Source organism: Culex pipiens, chromosome 1 (assembly GCF_016801865.2).
Source record: "Culex pipiens pallens isolate TS chromosome 1, TS_CPP_V2, whole genome shotgun sequence".
NCBI lineage: Eukaryota > Metazoa > Arthropoda > Insecta > Diptera > Culicidae > Culex > Culex pipiens.
The window spans coordinates 26,334,841-26,358,925 of record NC_068937.1 but is presented as its reverse complement, the minus strand read 5'-3'; the positions used below and the strand labels follow the sequence as shown (position 1 = coordinate 26,358,925).

Here is a 24,085-nt window from a genome sequence, read left to right as displayed (position 1 = left end):
TACAAAATGTGATCAAATGTTTGGTAATTTTAACAATTTTGTTGAAAACTCTTGGAATTTTCATAAGAAAATTATCGTGACGTATTATGTTTTAAATTATATTTTTTTTCACAATATCTTACTTTTTAAAAATAAAAAAAAATTAAAATATTGTAAGTTGTTTTCATAACATTCCATTTTATGCTTTTGTACAAAATATTATTTTGACAAAAAAAACATTATCAATAAAAAAATATTTAACTTTTCAAAATTGTATTAAAAGTTTCGAATAATGTAGATTTTTTAAAGTTTTTCTAAACTCTATTTTAGTTTTGTACAAATTTTGTATATTGTACTATACTGTATATAAAAATATTGTACTATAAGTACATATAAAATAATATAGTGCATATAAAATAATAAAAAAGTAAATTTGAAAAAAAAGTAGATTTGAATAAAAAAAGTGTTATAAAATGCATCTTACACCTGCCCTGTTGTTTTGCCATCATTAGTTTTCAAAATATCTTAGTATTCAAGAAAATATTTTTTGCCGATTTTTTTTCTGCAGGAATTTCTCAAAAATTGATAATATTTTTAAATGAACTCAAACATGTTAAAATTGTTAATAAATATAAACATAGAAAAATATTTGCAACGGCCTAAGTTGTACCTTAATATTGATTTTCTTAAATAAAAAAAAAACTGCGCAGAAAATACAAATTTTAGAACAAATTTGAAATTTAATTTTTTTAACCGGTTAATTTTTTTATATGAAAAAATAAAATATTAGTTTTTAAATGAAAAAAAATTAACAAATTTTTAATTAATGCGGTTGTTCTGATAAATTCAAAAATAAATTAAACGTTTTCCGCCATATTTGCCGCCATCTTGGATTGCACATTCCTAGATCACTATAGAGTGTTTAGGGATCATATTCAATTTCAGCGACCACCAAATTAATTAAAATTGAGTAGTCGGTTGAGTAGATAAAAAGCCTTTTTGTTGATTCTCGCACCCAGTCGCCATATTGGACGCCATCTTGAAATCTCGTTTCCCTTTGAGAATCGGCGAAAACTGACCTGTAACACGATTTGCATCGCTATTTTCGACTTTTGTGCGATGAATGTAGTGTAAACAACTAATATCCGTTTGGCCGGCTGCGAAGTTATGAGAAAATAATTTTTTTTTAGACTTTGTTTTTATGGTGATAAAGTTTTTCTGGTTCCAAAAATGTGCACTAGGTCCAAAATAGGTCCATTCGTCCTAGTTACGAGAAAATTTAATCGCATCACATTGTATCAGAACTGTCCCAATTAACAAATCACTTGTCAGTGCTAGTGCTGCTGCCTGCCTGCTTTCAATCAATACGGGGGCGCCACTTTTCCGATGCGTGATCAGTTGTTCGTCCTTCTTCCGGTTTGATCGCGGTTTGGTTTATTTTTGAAACCTCTCTAACCGTGTGTCGTGCGTCCGTTCGCGATCGTTTGCGATGTTGTTGTTGTTCAAGTTGTTGGTGTCAACAGGCTGATGCATGTGACAACATTCCCAACATCCCAACAACCTTGACCCGGTTGTAACAAGACGCGTTACGTCTTCTGGAACGAAGTTTCACGCTGCGCTGGATGTAACGGCAAATCACCAATTGAGCTAGTTGGGAGTGACTTTCGCCTCAGAGAGGGTGAGATTTCGAGAGCGCGAATGAATCCGTCAATTTTGCACGAATCGTGATTCTCACGACGAAGTCGTGAAGTCTTGGTGTGTGTGCGTCCATTCTTTCAAACTTTTCATCACTGGTATTTTTAGAAGAGATTTTGTACACCACCGTACAATCGCTACCGTCGTCGTTGACCAGACTCGCGCGGACACTTCTTAGGTTAGGTTTGTGGACGGTTTTGGATCGGCGGATGTGAGTGAGAGATCGTAGTGTTTGTCTGTATCCGTGTGAGCGTGTGTCTTAATCGTGCAGAATGAAAACAAGATTGCGATGTGATTGCGCGTTCAAGACACTATAGTGAATTCGGTTTGGGATCGGCTGTTTGAAGGATCCGCGATTGGGTTTTAACTACCGTTTTTTTTCTCAAATAAGAAGAAGAATGCTGCAGTGAACAAAAGAGAAGGTCGGTGGTTTGAGCGAGTGTTTTCGATTTTCGGATTTTCGTCTCGGAACGCAGCATCAGCACATTGAGAGAGGAAGAAAAGGAAAAGTTGGTGTAGTTCAGTGTTCGCCGCAGTTCCGTGATACAACCCGCGCGGGGATTCGGGGTCAAGTACAGTGAATATCTGCGTCTCGACCCGATCGGTGTCGCCCTACCACCACTCCCGGTTCCCAGACTCCCACAGTTGAAGATGTCCGCGACCGCGGTGAAGCTTGTAAATAGTGGTTCCCCCAAGCTGGTTCGGACGTCCCGCTAAATCTGTGTCGTTTTTCTCGTTCCGTCAGCAGAATGGATCCGAGCCGTCCAAGAAGTCGGTCAAGGTTGTCGAACCGGCCAAGGACAAGGCTCCGGCGTCCGCGACCGCTCCAACCCGTAAGCAAGGCACTCCGGTACGAAAAACGGCGGCGGCCAACCACGACACCAACCACGCCAAACGGTCCCGTTCGCCCGAACCCAACACCTCTTCGTCGTCGTCGTCCTCCTCCTCCGAGGAAACCGCCAGTAGTAGCACCCCCGCGAGCAGTAGCTCCACTCCGGCGGTTCCGGCGACCCCTCCTACCCCAACCACCACCAACCCCAAGGAACTGCCCACGATCAAGGGCAGCGGCCCGAACGGGGAGTTGACCTTGAAGGACATCCCCATCTCGGGGATCTCGTTCCAGGAGGTGTACAACCCGGAACACGAGGGCCCCCCCACCACCAAGGTCATCATCTACAAGCCCAAGTCCGGCAAGGGCCAACCGACGGCGAAAGTCATTGTGACCAAGGTTCTAGCGCTTGCGTTTCCTCTGTGTGTTTGTGTCTGTGTACTGTCCAAGTCCAAGTGGTGGTTGTTGGGAAAGAGAGATTGAGCGATTCTCAGTGTTAGGTGTTGTTGTTGGTGTTGTTACTTGTGTTGTGCGCCGGGGTCTCTTCTAACTGCTATCTGAAAGTGTTGTTGTTGTTGCCGATGATGTTGTCAATGTTACGGTTCTTCCGTGGTACATGAATCGGGTAGGAACACACGGAAAGAATGTGGTGGCATTGAGTGCTAACACTGGTGTTTGCTCCTCTTTCTACGGCATGATTCTTTGATTGCTTCGTTCGAACGGTTTCGGATGACTTGTACTAATCTTCAACTTATCAGGGACTAACTTCTTGAACTCTATCAATATCCTAAACTTTCACAACTTGACATTTTTTAATTTGATGTCAGTAAACGCATCAGTTTCGTCAAGGTATGATAGATTTGGGTACGCCGAACACGCTCCAATCGACAGATCTTATTTTTTGTAAATTCCCTGTCAATAGATAAAATTGTAAATTTTGATTCGATGTTATGATCTCAACATTTTGAAAGATTTCCATAATATTTCAAAAGATAAAGCGGTCAAATCTTAATCAAAGCTGAAATATAAATTTTAGTAAGAATTCAAAACAAATGTTGAATCTACTGTAAATGTTTCGAATTCATTTTCAAAGTACATAGTATATTTTGCGGCTTGGTCTAATTTTTTTTTCTTTTCTTGAATTTAAAGGTGAAAATCAAACAATTCTTTTTAAGTCTGATTTTTTTACTGTATAAAACTGTTTTTATCTGCGCAGTAAAAAACAATCATGAGTACATTTTGTAAGTTCGAAAAATGAGTAATTTTACCTCTAAATATATGTAAATTTTCCACCACAGTGGAATTATATTCCACTTTTTCAGTCTAAATATTACATGATTACAGAGGTAATATTCAACTTTTAAAACCTCCAAATTTATAGTTTTTTTCATTGTTGGAATTCGAGCGAGAAGAAGGAAAGCATTTCTCGCTCGCGAACGAGGGAGAGAACTTGTAGTACTTTTCTCTTCTCGCTCGCGCTCGCATTTTCGTTCGCGTTCTCGCTCTCGCCGCGAGCGCTCGCGAGCGCCTCGTGCTAGCCGTTCGCCCCAAGCTAGCAATTTGTTTATCAGGCTTATGAATACGAACCAGGCGATGGTATAGAGGTGTAACTTCAATCGCTGTGTTTTTTTTTTTTGTTCGTTTCTAAAACGTTCAACTTTTCGCGAACGGGCAATTCTGGCTCGCGAGAAAGCCCGTTCGCGAGCGGAGGAGAGCACGGGCAATCGGTGAGTTTCTCTCGGCAGCTCGAGACTTGCGGCGAGAACTCCAGAGAGAGAAAATTTTCTCGCGAGAGCGCGATAATACCAACACTGGTTTTTTTTTTACTGTGTGGTGATTATAATGTTATTTTGAAACAAACTTGGCTATAATTTTTCAAGTTTCAATATTTTCTCCAAATGTGAAGAATCAGGATTAAATTAATCATATATTTAAAGGAATTTTATAAAATTTTCAAAAATTACTAATATTTCTAATAAAAAATAATGTGGACAACTTCTCTAAATTTGTTTAACATCAGTTGAAAGCCGCTAAAAATATTCTATCGAATTTATTGAAGTGAAGGTTTTATATGTTTTAAAATAATAATAAAAAGGCAGCAAAAAAAAAAAAAAAAACAAAAAGGAAAACTGTTAAATTATGTTTTTTCTATGTTTTGTACCTGAATTGATGTAAAAAAATAATTTAGATAATTTCACCTCTCTTGTAAAATTCCACACAGTTTTTGATGTTAAAAATTCCAAAATTGGCAACACTTGGCAGCCCTGCCTTTCAACGCTTTGTTGTTCGAGATGTTTACAATAGAATGTCATTTTAATCAACTCTTTGAAAAAAACTTTACATGCATTTGAAGGTTTAAAAAATCCATCTTGTTACGATTCTTTTAACATAAATGAGTGTGTTAAAAATAAAATTACATAACATCATGAAATTTTCACCTATCTGATGAAATTTTACATGTTTTTTAATGTAAATTTAAACACTTTGTGAAATTTCAGAAAAAGCGAGTTTTAATTTAATTTTTTATCGCACAAAATTGTCAAATTTCTTTAAAAATATGTAAAACTACACATTTTCTGACCTTTTGTTTTTGAAAAGGTCTCGTATACACAGTAAAAAAAGGGTGAATTAAGGATGGTTGAAAAATTTGCCTCCTTTTTGGATGAAATTTTACATCAAATTAGGCAGAATAAATAAAATTACACACACAAATATGCAAATTTACTCATTTGTAGAAGGATAAATACTAAATATTTTTCTGACACAAATTCTGGTAACATTCTGCGATGTAATAATTCTTTTTTTCAGCCTGTCTTTCAACGCTTCTTTTTTCAAGATGTTTACAATACAAAGTAATTTTGAGCTACTTTTGTTCTTCGAAAAAAAATCCTTCACATGCATTTGAAGGTGTAAAAATGCATCTTTTTACGATTGTTTACCTACATTTATTTGTAACACACATAAAATTACATTGAAAATCATAAAAACAAAATCACCCATGTGATGAAAATTTAGTCATGTTTTCATGTGAATTAACACATTTGCGAAATATTACCACTAGCGAGGTTAAATATCATGTTTTTTTATGTGATCACACACAATGATGTCACAATTCCTTAAACATATGCCTCTGATGTAAAATTACACATTTCTAGAGTTTTTTTGTTTGAAAATGTCCCATAAACCCATAAATTTACCTTTTCCGTGCTATTTTTAAACATGTAAAACTAAACATAAATACTTGTAAATTAACAAATTTTTACAGGTAATACACATTACACATTTTTTCTAACACAAAATTTGCCAACATTCTCGAATGCAATATTTTCATTTTGTTTTTCACTGAATAAAACTCTAGATTTGAACACATGTGTAAAAAAAGTTTATTTAATTTACATTAAAAACCTAGTAAACTTACATAAGCTTTGTATAATTTTTATCCTTTTATTTTTTTATGCATTATAATTTATGTAAAATAACATAAAGAACAAGTAAATTAAAGAGCAGTGCTGCCTTAATTTTAAATCAAAATCAATTAAAAATTTATTTTTTCGAATCAATAAGAATCATTCTTAAAATTTGGATAAAATCAAAATAAAAAGCACGAAAAGATTACTGCAAAATGGTTTGTTTTTTTTTTATTGATTTATTATTATTAGTTTGTCTTTGTTACACGATGTAGGGATGTACCGAAATTAATTGAACTAGAAGAACATTTAAATTCTTCATAACTGTTTAGCTAGACATTACTGAAATTTATATGCAATTATTAAATTTGAAATTTTCACAAAAAAACTCTGTTTAGAATATCAAATTTCGTAGGAATTATTCAAAATTATGAAAGAATTTTGTTTAACAAATTTTTAACTAGCGTTTACAAGCAAAAATGCTAAACTTTCTGAAGTTTTCGAATTGTATCAAAAGGCATTAGCGGCTAAACTGTTATGAACGCAAAAATGTGCATATTTTCATAAAAAATCCAATTTTTGTTATTTTAAGAGATTAGTTTTAAATGCGCAACATTTGTTCTTTAAAAAACCTTCCAGTTAAGTGTTCATGTATTCCAACAGAGTTGCCAGATAATAACTATTATTGTTTAAATTTTTTAAGTATTATCCTATTTTGTTGCAATTAGGTTTTCCAAATTACTTTACATGAACATATATTAATTTGCATAGGTCATTTTATAGCAGGGTTGCCAAATTTACACCATTTTGAATTCATTTGAAATGTTTTCTTTTACCCTTTTAAACTTTGTTTTCTTCTTAAAATTCAGTATCCTATCTTCAAACGTTTAATACACTTCAATTAAGTGTCCACCTAACCCAGCAGGGCTGCCAGATTATCAATTATCATTTGATTTGTTTTTTTATTGTTTATGACTCGTTGATGTGCAATAAAATGGATTCAAATGACTTTTTTCATTAATTCTTGCATAATAAATTCTATTTCTGAGCTGTCATCATAGCAGTAAGCAGAGTTGCCAGAAAATAGGAAAAAGCGACTAAAAAATAATAATATAAAATTAGTTTTTTGAATCTTTCACGATCTTACAATCGAACAATAAAATATTAATTTAAAAGTAATCTCATAAAAATTGATTGGGTCAGCGTAACGTAAAACAGTGCTGCCAGATCTATAACTTCTTTTTTGATAAATAAAAAAAACATTTTTTTCTTGATGCCAAATTTTGCCAAATTGGGAATAATTGTCAAGATGATATTGATCAAGTTCAAGAAGTTATTTTTAAACTGCCTGCAAAACATAAAACAAATCTGCATAGTTCAAGAATTGGTCATTAATACTTAACTTGTTCATTCTATTCATACCGTCATCCAGTTTACTTGCGCCACATTCTCTCTGTGTGTTTGATCGTTTACCTAGGGTTCATCGAGCCAAAACCTTCCTTCTTCTTTTTCCTTCACTCTTTTCTATCGCCAACGATAGCCCATCAATTTCGACGTACTTAAAATAGTACCACGATGAATTCTTCCCACCTAGAACACAAACATTTCAAGATCATCATCAACAGCAAAGCAATCCGATCACGCCGAAGATTCGCCGCGGTAATCCGGGTGGTCATCATCGTCTTCGGTGTCGTCGTCCCTAATAGCCCGCGGGACGTCTGCCCAGTCTGAATGTTTCTCTTCCTGTGGTCCGTGCTCGTTTCGTACTTTTGGGAAATAGTATGTTCTAGCGTTTGCGTCTCATTTTGATTTTGTGGTTCCATCACGTCGTTGTAACTAATTGCAAGAAGGTGAAGATCGGTGAAGAACTTTTTTTTTTTGTCTAGTCCAGCGATGATTGCGAAGCGAATAGCGGTCGTGCGGTCGCGATGAACAGTGAAAGTGGTTACTACGGTTTAAAAGGGCCCACGATGGCGTCCTTCCAGCAGCAGCATCAACCTCAAATAGTGGCTAGTGAAAGTAATTATCAGCAGCAGCATGGAGTTGGAGGCGGTGGCTACCCGCAGCCACCAATGCCACCGATAAGAAATTACGCCGCGGCCAGCGAAGCTGGCGAGATGGTGTACACAAATCTACTCGGAGGAAGTCATGTTAATTACAATGGCAGCACTTATTACAACGGCGTCGGCGGCGGTGAGTTAATTGATTTAAGTGCATCACAGTTGCATCAGCCGCAGCAGCAGCCTCAGTATCATCAGCAGACGAATCAACCGAGTCAGCAGCAGCAGCATAATGATATGTATAATGCCGATATCGATTTCATGAACAATTATTTAAAAAGCCTGCCCGAGTACGCGGCGGTGGCCTGTCCGAGTTCCTCGATGCCGGTTGCACCGGCGCAGACCGCGACGGCTGCAGCAGCTCCTCCTCATATAAAGAGTGAAAATTACCGCCACCATTACGTCAACGACCCCTACTTTCAATATTACGACAGTGCAACGGCGATGCAAGGCTACTACCCGATTGCCAAGTCCAGCTCGTACCACGCGACGGGGGGTCATCCCGGGTACTACAATCCGTACCAGCAGCCGCAGCAGGTTCAGCCGACTCAACAGTCGTTTGTCCAGCTACCTCCCCACCACCATCACCATAATCAGCATCATCACCACCACCACCATCAGCAGCAACCCCAGGTGGAGGTTCTACCGCGAAGTACGTCGCACTCGTTGATCCCGCGAGCCTCGGTCGAGAACAAGTTCAGTAAGAGTAGGGCAACGCCCGGTGATAGCGCTGAAGCGGCTGGAGTTCCTACGGTGCCGTACGCGCCCAAGCAGTCCAGCATGAGCAAGTTCTGGCAGGAGACGACCTCGAACAAGCCGGCCAGCGGGACCAAGTTCGGCTGGAACTACGACCGGATCATGGCCAAGACGAAAAAGGACGTCCAGAACAGCATCAACGAGTACAAGAAGAACGTGACCAGCCTGCACAACCTGTACAGCAGTGCGGACGGCAGCGAGAGTCACATCCCGGAGGCGAACACCCACTTCAAGCTGCGCAAGAACTACTCGTACTCGCACCTGGACAAGCACATCCGGGACCACCTCACCGAGGAGGAGTTCCAGCGGCTGGTCAACGAGAGCGAGTCCAAGCCCAACTTCTACGCCAACCACTCGTGCAACTACGTCAATCCCCTCTGCAAGAGCTACTCCAGCGGTACGATGAGCTTCGGCCAGCCGTTCCTCCCACCTCCTCGACCTCTTCCCCCAAGCCATCCTCCTCCGACGAGCCTCGCCAAAAGCATCTCCAACACCTCCATCCAGCGGAAACCCTCAATAACCCTTCCCGACGTGGCGGCCTTCATCCCGGCCCTCAACCTTGCCAAAAGCTCGTCCTCCTCCTGCATCTACACCAAGGCCCTGAACCAACCCAACAGCAAAAAATACAACCTCTTCACCCCCTACAAAAGCATCATCCCCGAACCCCCCGGCCTATCCTCCCTCCCCCCGAACGACATCAGCGCCACCAACAAAATGATCTCCAAAAACAACGCCCTCATCAAGAAGAGCGCCTCCTTCCAACCCTTCACCAACACCAACACCCCGACCCGCCGGGGCACCTCCGACAACTTCTTCGTCAAGCAACACATCCCGCCCGCGAGCAAGGTCGTCGTAGACTACCCGCCCTTCACCAAAATCTCCTCCATCCAAATCCCCATCAACGGTCACCTCCCTCCCGCCTTCCCCCGCGACCTCAACAACAACCAACAGGACTGCATCATCAACATCGAAGACAACATCGAACAAAGCATAGCGGACATCTACAACGTCGGCTACGACCAACCCCCCCTTCCCCCACAACCCCCCATCCCCCTGGGCGTCTTCAAAAGCTACTCCCACTCCCGGCTCAACCCGGACGCCAAGAACTTCACCCCCAGCCGGTCACTCCACCCCCCAACCCCCACCACCAACCAACCCCCCCTCACCTCCCTGCCCAACAGCTGCAACGTGGCCGTCAGCGCCACCACCGTCTTCAACTCCACCGTCGAAGTTACCCCCACCTACGTCCCAGCCAAAAACATCACCCTGTCCAAGTCCGCCACCCAGATCGCGTCCTACGGCGACGACCCGGACGACGAGGACGACACCGTCGTCCCGTGCGCCTCCGACGACGAAGACGACGAGGAGGACGTCGACTACCTGGACGACGACGACGAAGATGAAGATCAGGACGCCGAAGGCGTCCTCTACGAGCACTGTCTCGACCAGTACTTCGTCCCGTCCAAGTCCGCCTCGGACCTCGGCGAGTGCTCCGGCGCCGTACACAACACCACACCGGCAGTCGCGAAGATCCCCGAGGTGTTCACCAGCAACGCGGACATCTTCCTCGAGGGGGGAAGCGAGGAGTTCCTGCTGGATGACGTAACGGAGGCGGAACTGTACGCGGCGGCCGATTCGGCCGACTCGTGCACGCCGGAACTGGAGGGTGTGGCAGCTGCGCTGCCCGCGGCAGATGGGATGGAGGTACCGCGCGCGCTTGAGAGCTTGATATTGGCAACGCTGCTTGAAGTGTCCCGCGTCCGCGAGCCGTGCTTTTCGCGAAGATCTATTGTGTTTGAGAGGGTGTGATTTGTTGCGGTAACAGCATGTGCTAGGTTTTTGTGTGTGTTTTTGCTGAAGTTTGTTGGGAGAAACTTGCATGCAAAGCAAGCGGGAACTTGCACGCGAAGCGTGTTCATTGCTTCACATTCCAAAATTTCAGGAAAGCATATCTTACGCCATGTTGTGTGCAAATCATTTTTACAGTCATAAGATGCGTTTTAAAACCATATGTTATGATCGACTCTTTCACATTCTTTTTGTACGAAACCTGTATGCAAAGTAGTGTGGTTCATGGCCCCTTGGAAATGCAAAAATGTCAGCTAGACCGTTGCATTGTTGATAAAATCATTGTTCTATGTCTACAGAAGCTCTCCTGAAATTTTCAGCCAATTTGGTTCAGGATTCATTGAAGCTCTTTAGCATTTAAGTTTGTATGCGATTTTCATAGAGAATCTTCACCTTTTTACATTTTCTGACCGCAAAAATCATCTACTGAACTAAAATGTCTGAAACCTTTGATATATATCAAAAATAATATGGGGAACAATTTTCTAGAACACCCCAAGTTGATCTGAGCCGAACTGACTTAGTTATAAGTGGATTAAGTGAAGGTGTCGATGTTGTATTTTCCAAAGGGCCTCTTTCGCCAAATTTTCACCTGATGGCTCACTTTGATCGATGGTAAATCATTTGACAACTTGGTTGTTGTTGATGTTAGAAAAATGGGCATGATGGTTTCAACTCTTGTGGAACAATTTAACCAGATTTCTTTCGTCTTTTTCAGGTTCCAGCTGAATATGAGTTCTTGGCCAGCATTGTGCAACACTTGGACTAGACCGTGGAACCCGACAGATTCAAGGATATTTGTTCAGCAGCTTAATTGGGCCTTCTGTTTAGTGAGGAAGGTGGTGTGTATCGTCACAAGCTGAACCGATGATCGCGCTCCGGCGATGTACGGGCCGCTAGAGGCCGCTTCCACGCTTCCGTTTACACCCACTGGGTGGGGGAAAAGCGAGGGGCCTACGATCTACGCCACCGGAGCAGTATTTTTCTGCATTATTTTGTGCCGGATGTTCTTAGGAACGGCCAGCAGGCGTTACTGACTTTGCATATTCCCTCCTTGTCAAATCGACAGACCTATCTTCTGCTGACCCGGGAATGTCGAAATGGGTGCCCCTTCACGATGGTGGTCAGCCGACTGAGAATTTTAATCCTTAACGGCTATGAGCCAACGCGGATAGGTCATTATAAGACGTGGACAAATGGCGGGACGGGACTCATACTGGTTAGGCTGACCAATCCGGGCGCACGTACGCTAACAGTATCGCCTGGTCCCGCACTTCCATGTGAAGTCTATTGGCTACCTGCACTATAACGTGCGTGAACTGTCCACTTGGACCGCGCCTTTCACCATGAAGCCAAAAGGCTTCTTGTCATATGGCAGTTTTATGTTCACATAACTTAAAAACATTTCCTTCCGTACGCGCTCCTAGGTCAACTTTGGCAGAGATTGACTAGATTTAAGATGTGTGATGTGAAGATGTGTGGGTCATCAAGATCCCAAGTACCATGAGCAGACGAGTCGTACAATTGTCCCTACCTTGACATCAACTCCCTCGATCGTACATGGCCCGAAGACCGTTCATGACCAAGATGATGATCGCGATGTTATCCCTTATCAGTGGTCAAGATGGTCTCCCTTCGCTACCTCCTACGATCATCCGTACTCGAGTTCGCGTATTGTTCTAATTGTTCTGAGCTGACCAGAGCGAAACAGTGATAGGGATATAGTCCTGCGATTCTGTTAGCGTACGTGCGCCCGGATTGGTCAGCCTAACCAGTATGAGTCCCGTCCCGCCATTTGTCCACGTCTTATAATGACCTATCCGCGTTGGCTCATAGCCGTTAAGGATTAAAATTCTCAGTCGGCTGACCACCATCGTAAAGGGGCACCCATTTCGACATTCCCGGGTCAGCAGAAGATAGGTCTGTCGATTTGACAAGGAGGGAATATGCAAAGTCAGTAACGCCTGCTGGCCGTTCCTAAGAACATCCGGCACAAAATAATGCAGAAAAATACTGCTTAGGTGGCGTAGATCGTAGGCCCCCCGCTTTTCCCCCACCCAGTGGGTGTAAACGGAAGCGTGGAAGCGGCCTCTAGCGGCCCGTACATCGCCGGAGCGCGATCATCGGTTCAGCTTGTGACGATACACACCACCTTCCTCACTAAACAGAAGGCCCAATTAAGCTGCTGAACAAATATCCTTGAATCTGTCGGGTTTCACGGTCTAGTCCAAGTGTTGCACAATGCTGGCCAAGAACTCATATTCAGCTGGAACCTGAAAAAGACGGAGGAAAGCTAATTAAACAGTTCCACAGACGTTGAAAACCTCATTCCAATTTTTTCTGACATCAACAACAAACCAGTTGTCAAACGATTTGCCATCGATCAAAGTGAGCCATCAGGTGAAAATTTGGCGAAAGAGGCCCTTTGGAAAATACAACATCGACACCTTCACTTAATCCACTTATAACTAAGTCAGTTCGGCTTAGATCAACTTGGGGTGTTCTAGAGTATTGTTCCCCATATTATTTTTGATATATATCTAAGGTTTCAGACATTTTGGTTCAGTAGATGATTTTTGCGGTCAGAAAATGTAAAAAGGTGAAGATTCTCTATGAAAATCGCATACAAACTTAAATGCTAAAGAGCTTCAATGAATCCTGAACCAAATTGGCTGAAAATTTCAGGAGAGCTTCTGTAGACATAGAACAATGATTTTATCAACAATGCAACGGTCTAGCTGACATTTTTGCATTTCCAAGGGGCCATGAACCACACTAATGCAAAGCCAGCTCTTGACCAGTTTTACTTTGCATGCAATATCAGATGGAACTTGCACGCAAGGCTAGTTTTGTCCTTCCAGTACAAAGACCTACAGAAATCGCATTTGCATCGGCTTTAATTTCTCTATGCAAAACTTGCATGCAAAGCAAATTGGATGGGTCTTGCTTTGCAAGCAAAGTTGCATGCAAAGCATTATTTGTTGTAAACATTCCAAGGTGGCTAAAATACATACAAAAATCATATTTTCGATCGAATCTTAGCTAAAGATTACCGAATCGTTTAAAGTTTATTAAATCGTCAGTTTTTTTTTAATTTCAATAGAAGATTTTAGATGTTTAACAAAATTTTGATAAACTTTCAATAATAGTTTTTAAAATATTCTTTTTCTATCACAGTCCAAAATTTGGACTATGTACCGATTGCAATAAAAATAAACTTTACATGTAGCAGTTTTTTCCTCTAAAAATCAAATTTTAAGATATCTTACTCTTTTACTTTGTACAAAACTAAGATGCAAAGCCTGTTTAAACTTGCATGCAAAACCAGCTCGCAATGGCAAACAAGGCAGGTTTTGTTCATTGCAACGCGAAACAAATCTTTTTCTTGGTAATTTTTTTTTTTGTCACGGTCAAGTCAGTTTCCCAAAACCCGTATTTTTTTCTTTTTTCGTTTTTTTTATTATTTGTTTTAGTTAGTATAAAAATGTTATTCACAAACCACGTAGATACTTCTTAAAAAAAAGTCTCAAAAACATCGTGCCTTTAACTTGAATCTAAAATTGCTGGAAAACTTAATTTCGATTGAAATTATGCTTTTATTTTGAATTTCAAATTACAGAAAAAATAGGAAATTTTAGTTGCTTTCAAAATGTATCTTTTTCTCAGGTATTTCCGTAATTTTTCTTCTGGTAAAAGTTATCGTTTGATGTTAACTAAATTAAACCAAATAGAATTAAATTAATCCGGCTTACTTTTTGAAAAAAACCCTATCAACATAGGAAACCCATGGCTCATAGGACCTTTCGAAAAAGTACTCTTGAAATAATATTTATTTGATAATTCTCGATTAAATTTTCAAAAGGCCCTATCTGCATAGGAAACCCATGAGGGATAGGTTGTTTTGAAAATTTAATCTAGAATTCAGCAACGAAAACAGCATGGAAAAAAACAAAAGTGCTCGGATCGGGCTCAAAATTTTTGTGGGAGTTCCCTAGCCGAAATAATTAGACCCGTATTTTTTTGTTTGGCCATTAGGGTGACCTACGGCGTGTTAGGGTGGTCTGAAAAATGACCATTTTCGTCGATTTTCGCAAAAACCCCTTTTTTCAAAAAATCATAACTCCTCGCCATTTCAACCGATTTCAATTGTCTTATACGCAAATGAAAGGTGATAAGTTGGCCTTTCAAAGAAAAATAGTAAGAAGTTTCAAAAATCTAGCCTAACATATGAAAAGGGCGTATGCAACTTTAAAATGCCGTTTTGACGGTGTCTGGACCAAAGAGCCAATGTCTGGAAATATTTTTATCGGATTCCCCGGACATTTTTACATAACATACTAAAAAATGGGAGGAGTTCATTAACAGGATTCCGAGATATGATTTTTTGAAAATAAAATCCGTGTTTTCTGACGCGCCGCGCGCAAAAACCGGAGAATGACGAAATTGGCAAAAAATCAACTTTTTTCACTAAAACTGCGATAACTTCAAAATTTCAGCGATAACCTATACATGTCTGGGTACCAAAAGTTGCGTCTTTTAATTACGAAAATTTTGGTACCCAGACATCTATAGGATCATATCTCGGAATCCTGTTAATAAACTCCTCCCATTTTTTAGTATGTTATGTAAAAATGTCCGGAGAATCCGATAAAAATATTTCCAGACATAGGCTCTTTGGACCAGACACTGTCAAAACGACATTTTAAAGTTTCATACGCCCTTTTCATATGTTAGGCTAGATTTTTGAAACTTCTTATTATTTTTCTTTGAAAGGTCAACTTATCACCTTTCATTTGCGTATAAGACAATTGAAATCGGTTAAAATGGCGAGGAGTTATGATTTTTCGAAAAAAGTGGTTTTTGCGAAAATCGACGAAAATGGCAATTTTTCAGACCACCCTAACACGGCGTAGGTCACCCTAATGGCCAAACAAAAAAATACGGGTCTAATTATTTCGGCCAGGGAACCCCCAGAAAAATTTTGAGCCCGATCCGAGCACTTTTGTTTTTTTCCATGCTGTTTTCGTGGGGAATTGCTGAATTATTAGATGAATGTTAAAATTATTGTAGAATGGGATATTTTTGGAAATCTACAAAATTAATAATTTCTTTGTTCAAACCTTGCATGCGAAGCATGTTTACCAGATTTCGTGTACAAGTTGTATACATAACTTGTATACATGTGTTATTCCATTACTGGAAAGTCAAGTCAATTTACCAATATCCGTATTTTTACCTTTTTTCTTGTTTAGTGAATATTTTAAAAGTTTTTTTGTATATCTAATTTACCGATTTTTTATTTTTTTATGGGAAGATCATAAAATTAGACTCTTATACTTTTTAATTGAAAAAATACAAAAATATCTATCCCCTGAAAATTCTGTGAAATGTGATCCGTTACCAGAATCCTCTCAGCGGAAAACACAACGCAGTAGGGCTGGTCGCTTTCAAGATGTATAATTTCTCAAGAACTTTCCGTTATTTTTCTTCTGTTGTTCCTACCAACATAGGAAACCTTTTGAAAAAGTAGCCTAGATATATTTTTTATCATATAATATTAGATTTATTGCACAAAGGCAAGCTCTCAGAAAATTCATGCAAATTAAAATTTGATTTTACTGTATTTAACTTTCATTGGAATTTCGCAACGTTGTAAAAGCATGAGGTTATTGCCGATAATTTTATTGCCTTGCGATAACGATAAGTTATCATTACAGTCGGGACGATAACGATTTAATCACAATTTCAAGCACTTATCGAAACAAAATACATTCAGCCTTTTTTTTTTAATTTAGTAAGTTTGAAAGTAAATAAATACTCAAAAAAAATCACAAAATATTGATTTTGTTTTGAAATCCACAATTTTTTTAATTTCTGTGTGCAAAACTTGCATGCAAACATGTTAACCAGATTCCATATACAAATTGTATGCATAACTTGTATGTCAGGACATTTCTATAAATCTTTCATTTCATTACCAGAAAGTTTCTTTGAAAACTATGTAAGCCTTCACACACTTCGAATATTTCAATACAATATACTAGTCTTTTAGACAACCAAAAAATAAAATTTCGTTGGAAAGTCCGTGAAATCGGACTCTTATTACATATTAAAAATTTGCATGCAAGTCAAATGACATTGTTCACTGAATTTCAAATTCGAGTTTTTGTATGAAACTTGTATGCAAGATTTTTTTATTGGGAGCGTAATTATTTAAAGTTTAATTTAATTGTTATAAAATATCAAGTTTTATTTCTTTGTACAGACTTGCATCCAAAGCATGCTCTGTTGTTCACCAGATTTCAATTTCCTGGAAACTTTGAAGACAAAACTGTACACTAATACGTATTTTTCTATTCATTTTGGAGTATATTCGCCTTTGAAATCAAACTAGTTCGCTGCTCAAAACATGCATGCAAAGCAAGTTTTTTGGTCCACCAAATTAATAATTCAGCTTTTTTATACAAAACCTGTTTGCAAAAATATTTCCACAAGGGAGTGAGTCTTAGCTACCTTGTAAATTTAGTTTCTGATCATGAAACATCATCTCAATTCTTCAAGATCTTCAATTTTAGCTACTCTGTACAAAACTTGCATGCAAAGCAACTTGCAAGTCTGAGTTAACGGGAAAGTAGCCAAGGCGGAGACTAATCGCTGCCGCGATTAGAATTGCCCAAAAAGGTTTTCCACTTTGCGCTCTTCTAATTCTGCGGCCTTTCATTACTATAATATCTCCTGGTTGGCTCCACCTAATTGAAAGCCCGCAACTCACCGATAATTGCGTTGAATTTGTTGAGATTTCGGAAAAGAAGCGAGTTCGTTTCAACCCGTTTCGCCTCGCTTCCTGTGTGCACTTCCAATATCTTTGCCGGTTACAGCTAATTGTTCCAATTTCTCGGCGGCCATCAATCAATGCTGGCCGGCGGAGGCCCGTTTTGGGCCCTACATTCCGACGACGACGACCAGAAAGGGGCCACCCCAATTACTTCGTGGCTGTCAACAGCCAGTTGGCCAGGTTCCGTTTTCGGAACTCTCGGGTACGGTAAGCTATTGTTAGCCGTGACGAGCATCTCTCGTCGGCGTCGTAATCTTCGTCACTCTGGTGCTTTCGGGGTTGATCGATTTTATTAGATACACTGCATTTGTACCAAACAAACAAACATTGGCAGCGGAATGACGTGCGAGCGCGCTCGTTTTGAGGCGTAATCAGCTGCGGTGACCAGAGATAAGTGGATTCGCACAAAAAATGGTGATTTGCCCTAAAGAGCAATATAGGGCTGCTCCAGGGCTGACTTAATGCTTGTTTCGTTCTTGTCCTTAGTTGTTGCGGTAACTTTCAAAGCACCTCTTTCAATCTTGAACATTTTTAATAGAGTCGAATCCAAAGATCTGTGGCCACCTTGCGGCGGGCAATCGCAGATTGCGCTATTGTCGGCTCTGCTCAAAGTTCGCGCGTACTCTCCCTCGAGAGTGCGCTCTCGAGGATGAACGTTTCGAAAAAGGAAGCTAATTATCGCAAGCTCTCAATACACAGGCGATCGTGCCCCGGCTATATTTGTCTATATGGCGCGAATCTTAATCCGCCGTACTAATTGATACATCAGAAAATCAACGCATGGTGTTGAATTTCCATAAAACGCACTCGTTTATGCAAAAAAAGAACTCTGCAAAACTGCGATTACGTCGGTGGTGGAATTCCGTTCCAAACTCGGGGGAGCCAACTTGTACACAAAGGAGGGGCTAGGCATTCCATAACCCACCGAAGTTGGACATGACTTGCTCATTGTGCAAAATTTCACGCCTCGCGATTGGTGGCGGTTTTATGGGTTACCGGATCGGTAATGTCTCTATTTGCGATCGACGAAGGGATTCTTGAGCGTTTAAAAGTGGTGGTATGCGGAACGCCATCTATTGGGCACTAGCAAAGTCAATGAATTCGTGTCTTGCGAACCTTCGAGGTGAACGGACACTAGAGCTGCGGTATTTTTTACTACCTAAGCTCAGAGTTATTTCAAAAAAAATTCATAGTCTTTTTAAAGACTACCTGAGTTATTTTCCCAAATTCTAAACAGTCTTTTCAAGACTAACCCCACCTGAAATTTTGTTGTATTTTACAAACGAAGCCATCTTTTTAAGAGAACTTTGCTTGCAAAATGCGTCAAAACAAAGGTAAACGCAAATCTTCTGAAGATTTGGTCGTTACGTCGGTGAAGCGTTTGAACGCTAAACCGGCTAACGGAAACAGAAAAAGAAAACAGCCTCATCCGAGGTCTGATTCTGATTCTGAAAGTGAGGCCAATCCTCCAATTCCATTGGCAAACAGTTTCGGTGTTTTATCCGAAACTGTTGACAAGGATCCTTCTCCTCGTACTGAGTCTTCAGCCGTCGAGAAACGAGTAAAGGCTCCGCCAATTGTAGTGACTTCCGTCTCCGATTTGGCCAGCTTTCGAACGCAACTGAAGAATTGCAAGGAAACTTGCAATTTGAAGGTTTCGTTCCAGCTTGGTCGAAGAGGAGAATGTCGCTTGTTGACGGAATCTTTACAAGATCACCAAACTTTTGTTGGTTATTTGAAAAACCACAAACACAATTTCTACACGTATGAGACCAAGAATGCTCGTCCATTCAAAGCGGTCCTGAAAGGTCTCTCCAACGACTTGTCGGTGGATGAGATCAAAAACGAACTTAAGGTGTTGCTTGGCTTTGCCCCATCCCAAGTAATACCAATGAAGAAAAAATCAAACGGGAATATTTCTCGCTTTGGTTTGACTTCACAATTTTATCTGATTCATTTCAACAGAAATGAAATCAACAATTTGAAACTCTTGGACAAAGTTCAGTTTTTGTTCCATGTACGGGTAAAGTGGGAGCATTTTAAGAAACATGGCGGTAATGGCCAGAATCTGACCCAGTGCCGGCGTTGCCAGGCATTCGGTCACGGTACTGATCATTGCGCTATGGTTCCAAAATGCATGGTTTGCGGGGATTCTTCTCACGACAAGGACAATTGTCCCGTGAAAGAAGTCACCCAATTTAAATGTGCAAATTGTGGTGGAAATCACAAATCAAATTTCTGGGATTGCCCCATCAGAAAAAAGGTTTTGGATTCTCGTGCTAAGCATCAGCCGAAATCCAAACCGAAATTTTCTCAAAGTCAGGTTGTACCTGCATCTTTAAATCAAACGTTCGTGCTGTCTCACTCGAACAATACCCCTACCGTGGAAAAGTTAGGTAACAGCAATGGCATTTCTTATGCCAACGTCGTTTCGGGTTCGGGTTCATCCACGAATTTTAAATCCTCTACCAATTTTCAAATTGGGCAGGTACCTCAAATTTCATTTGAAAATTTTTCTGCTGGCAACGCTTTGGGATCTTCTGATCTCGGCGATGTTACGTTTGAAAAAATGACTTTTTTGCAAAACTCACTGTTTGGTTTGATTCAAACAATGAGTAATGCTACATCCATGATGGAAGCCATCCAGATTGGATTAAAATTTGCGAATGATGTTGTTCTTACCCTGAAGTTTAATCATGGATCTAAGTAATTCCATCAATATTATGAATTTTAATGCTCGCTCTTTAAAAGCGAAAGAAAATGAATTTTTCAACTTTTTACGAGTTCATAACGTGCATGTTGCTGTTATAACCGAAACATTTTTAAAAACTGGCACTTATTTGAAAAGTGATCCAGATTATAAAGTTATAACCAATAACAGAATGAATCGAAATGGCGGTGGAGTTGCAATAGTTATCCACCGTAGTATGACTTATAGCACGTTACGTGACTTTAAGTTAAAAGTTATTGAAAGTTTGGGCATTGAACTTGAAACTTCTTTTGGGAAAATTATGATTGCAGCTGCATATTTACCATTCCAATGCACTGGGGAAAATAAAAATTATTTCAAAGGGGATTTGAATAAACTTACTCGGCATAGATCTCGATTTTTGATCATCGGTGATTTTAATGCCAAACACCAATCTTGGAATAATTCAAAAGTAAATTCCAATGGTAAAATTCTATTCAGAGATTGCACTTCTGGTCTTTATTCGGTGTTATACCCGAATGGGCCAACTTGCTTTTCTTCTGTTAGAAATCCATCAACAATTGATTTGGTTTTGACAAATCAAAGTCAGTATTGTGGTCCTTTAGTGACTCATGCTGATTTTGATTCTGATCACCTTCCAGTAACTTTTTCACTTTCTCATGAAGCAGTTACCAGACCCAATAGTTCTGTGTTTAATTACCACAAAGCTAATTGGGACAGGTATCAGCATCATATTGAGAATAATTTAAATCATGATTTTGTTTTAGAAACCAAAGCTGATATTGATTCAGCCTTGGAATCTTTAACTAATGCAATTTTGGATGCTAGGAATATTGCTATTCCTAAAGTCCAAATCAAATTTGATTCTCCCATTATTGATGACGATCTTCAGCTTCTGATTCGTCTGAAAAATGTTCGCCGAAGACAGTATCAACGTTCTCGTGATCCTGCACTGAAGCGAATTCAAAAAGATTTGCAAAAGGTTATTGACCACAGATTCACTCTCCTGCGAAATGAAAAGTTCGCAAGAGATGTCGAACAAATTAAACCTTATTCCAAACCTTTTTGGAAACTTTCAAAGGTTCTTAAGAAACCTCAAAAACCAATCCCTTCTTTAAAAGATGGTGATAATATTCTATTAACAGGGTTGTTACGGACGGCGCGGATCGCGCGGATGGCGCGGATGGCGCGTATCGCGCGGATCTGGCGCGGATTTGCTGGCTAATTTTGCTCAGGCGCGGATTTCGCGCGGATAGCAATTTTGATAAACAAAATAATTGAGAACGATAGAATTTCTTTCAAATTACAAAGGAAAATATTATTAGGAATTAAATAAATTCAATCTTATTCGTTGAGTGCGAAAACACAAATTTCTAAGAATTTTTAAATGAAGAAAATTTTCTTCTAAAAATTATTGATTTTTTTTTCCTAATACGAAACTTTGAAATAATCTTCAAGGAGCGATTTTGTTAATGTATTGTACAATTCATTATTTTTAAAACATCTGCCTAACAATTCCAATAAATACCAATTTTATTAAAATCAAAATAAAAAAATTCGAAAAAATTACAAAATTTAAAAATTTCTATGTTTTTTTCAATATAAAAATTTAATTTTTTAAATTTTTGGTTTATTGAAAAAAATTCTGTTGCCACTCTGAATCAGGTAGAATTGATTCTACTCCCAATTATCACAACATGACGAAATCCACTTAGAAATCTGCTAAAATCTCCGTCTAAAAGCGAAATGTAATGTTAAAATAAAAAAAATATAAGAAATCTGCAGTTCAACAATTTGAAATTTCAGAATTTACATATTCAAATAATAAAAAAAAATAGAATTCATTATTTGAAATTGTCAAAACTTACAGAACCAAAAAACTTAAAAAAGTACGAATTATTAAATTGAAAAATTACGAAAATATGACAATTGATTTTTTTTGTTATCAAATTATTAAATTATTAAATTATTAAATTATTAAATTATTAAATTATTAAATTATTAAATTATTAAATTATTAAATTATTAAATTATTAAATTATTTTATTATTTAATTATTTAATTATTTAATTATTTAATTATTTAATTATTTAATTATTTAATTATTTAATTATTTAATTATTAAATTATTAAATTATTAAATTATTAAATTATTAAATTATTAAATTATTAAATTATTAAATTATTAAATTATTAAATTATTAAATTATTAAATTATTAAATTATTAAATTATTAAATTATTAAATTATTAAATTATTAAATTATTAAATTATTAAATTATTAAATTATTAAATTATTAAATTATTAAATTATTAAATTATTAAATTATTAAATTATTAAATTATTAAATTATTAAATTATTAAATTATTAAATTATTAAATTATTAAATTATTAAATTATTAAATTATTAAATTATTAAATTATTAAATTATTAAATTATTAAATTATTAAATTATTAAATTATTAAATTATTAAATTATTAAATTATTAAATTATTAAATTATTAAATTATTAAATTATTAAATTATTAAATTATTAAATTATTAAATTATTAAATTATTAAATTATTAAATTATTAAATTATTAAATTATTAAATTATTAAATTATTAAATTATTGAGTTATTGAGTAATTGAGTTATTAAATTTTTAAACTATTAAATTATTTTTTTTGCCGTTTTCTTAGTTTGGATCATTTTTGGAGTCATATTTTAGTTTAGAGAAATTTAGAGAAGAAAATAGTAGAAATTTCGTGTTTCGATTTTCCAGAGTAAAGTTATGGCGAGAATTATCAATACTAAATCCCTAGATTTTATTATTTGGTGATTTATTTTATGGTTTTAAATTTTTTTAATTTTCTATTTTTTATCTGAATTTGTTTTTAAAGCAACGATATTTAAAGTGTTGCAAAAAATGCTAATATTGTTTCAGAAATGGCAAAAAATGTTCCATTTGATACAGGAGGGATATGAATCCACAACTGATCAACGGTACTGATCCAAATGCCTTCTGTATTATTCTTTTATTGTTTAAAGTTTCATTCATTATGTTACTCTCTTCTATGTTTGTAGCGATTTTTTTATATGGCGCGGATTTCGCGCGGATTGGATTTTGGGGTCGGCGCGGATCTGGCGCGGATTTTTTCTCGACTTTTCCGTAACAACCCTGTATTAACTAATGGGGAGAAAGCTCAAAAACTTGCTCAGCAGTTTGAGAGTGCTCATAATTTCAACTTAAATGTTCTGAGTCCTATTGAAAATCAAATTTCAATAGAATTTCAGAATATTGTTGAACAACAGTTTTCATCAGATGATGTTTTTAATACGGATCTGAATGAAATAAAATCTATTATCAAAAAATTTAAAAATATGAAAGCCCCTGGTGAGGATGGCATTTTTTACATTTTAATTAAAAAATTACCTGAAGCAACTTTAAGTAGCTTGGTCAAAATTTGCAACAAATGTTTTGATTTGGCATATTTTCCCAGTAGTTGGAAAAATGCCAAAGTAGTTCCGATTTTGAAACCGGATAAAAATCCTGCTGAAGCCTCAAGCTATCGGCCCATTAGTTTGCTTTCATCTATTAGTAAATTATTCGAAAGAATAATTCTTAATAGAATGATGACGCACATTAATGAAAATTCAATATTCGCTGATGAGCAGTTTGGATTTCGCCTTGGGCATTCAACTACTCATCAGTTGTTGAGAGTTTCAAATTTAATTCGAAGCAACAAATCTGAGGGCTATTCTACTGGCGCTGCTCTTCTAGACATAGAAAAAGCATTTGACAGTGTTTGGCATAAAGGTTTGATTGCGAAATTGAAAAGGTTTAATTTTCCGATTTACATCGTGAAAATTATTCAAAATTATTTGACGGATCGTACTCTGCAGGTATGTTATCAGAACAGCAAATCTGATCAACTACCTGTACGGGCCGGCGTCCCTCAAGGAAGCATTTTGGGTCCAA

At 37.9% G+C, this 24,085-nt stretch overlaps 1 protein-coding gene across 1 annotated transcript in view; it reads left to right on the top strand.

Annotated features, from left to right (window-relative positions):
• The first annotated feature begins 2,065 nt into the window (after positions 1 to 2,065).
• LOC120413347 (uncharacterized) overlaps positions 2,066 to 24,085 on the top strand; it is a 56,018-nt gene continuing 33,998 nt past the window's right edge. The window contains exons 1-3 of the mRNA XM_039574125.2: positions 2,066 to 2,349; positions 2,420 to 2,902; positions 7,797 to 10,430. Of these exons, the coding sequence (XP_039430059.1) occupies positions 2,326 to 2,349; positions 2,420 to 2,902; positions 7,797 to 10,430 (3,141 nt within the window). The 5' untranslated portion in view covers positions 2,066 to 2,325. The remainder of the gene's footprint in view (positions 2,350 to 2,419; positions 2,903 to 7,796; positions 10,431 to 24,085) is intronic.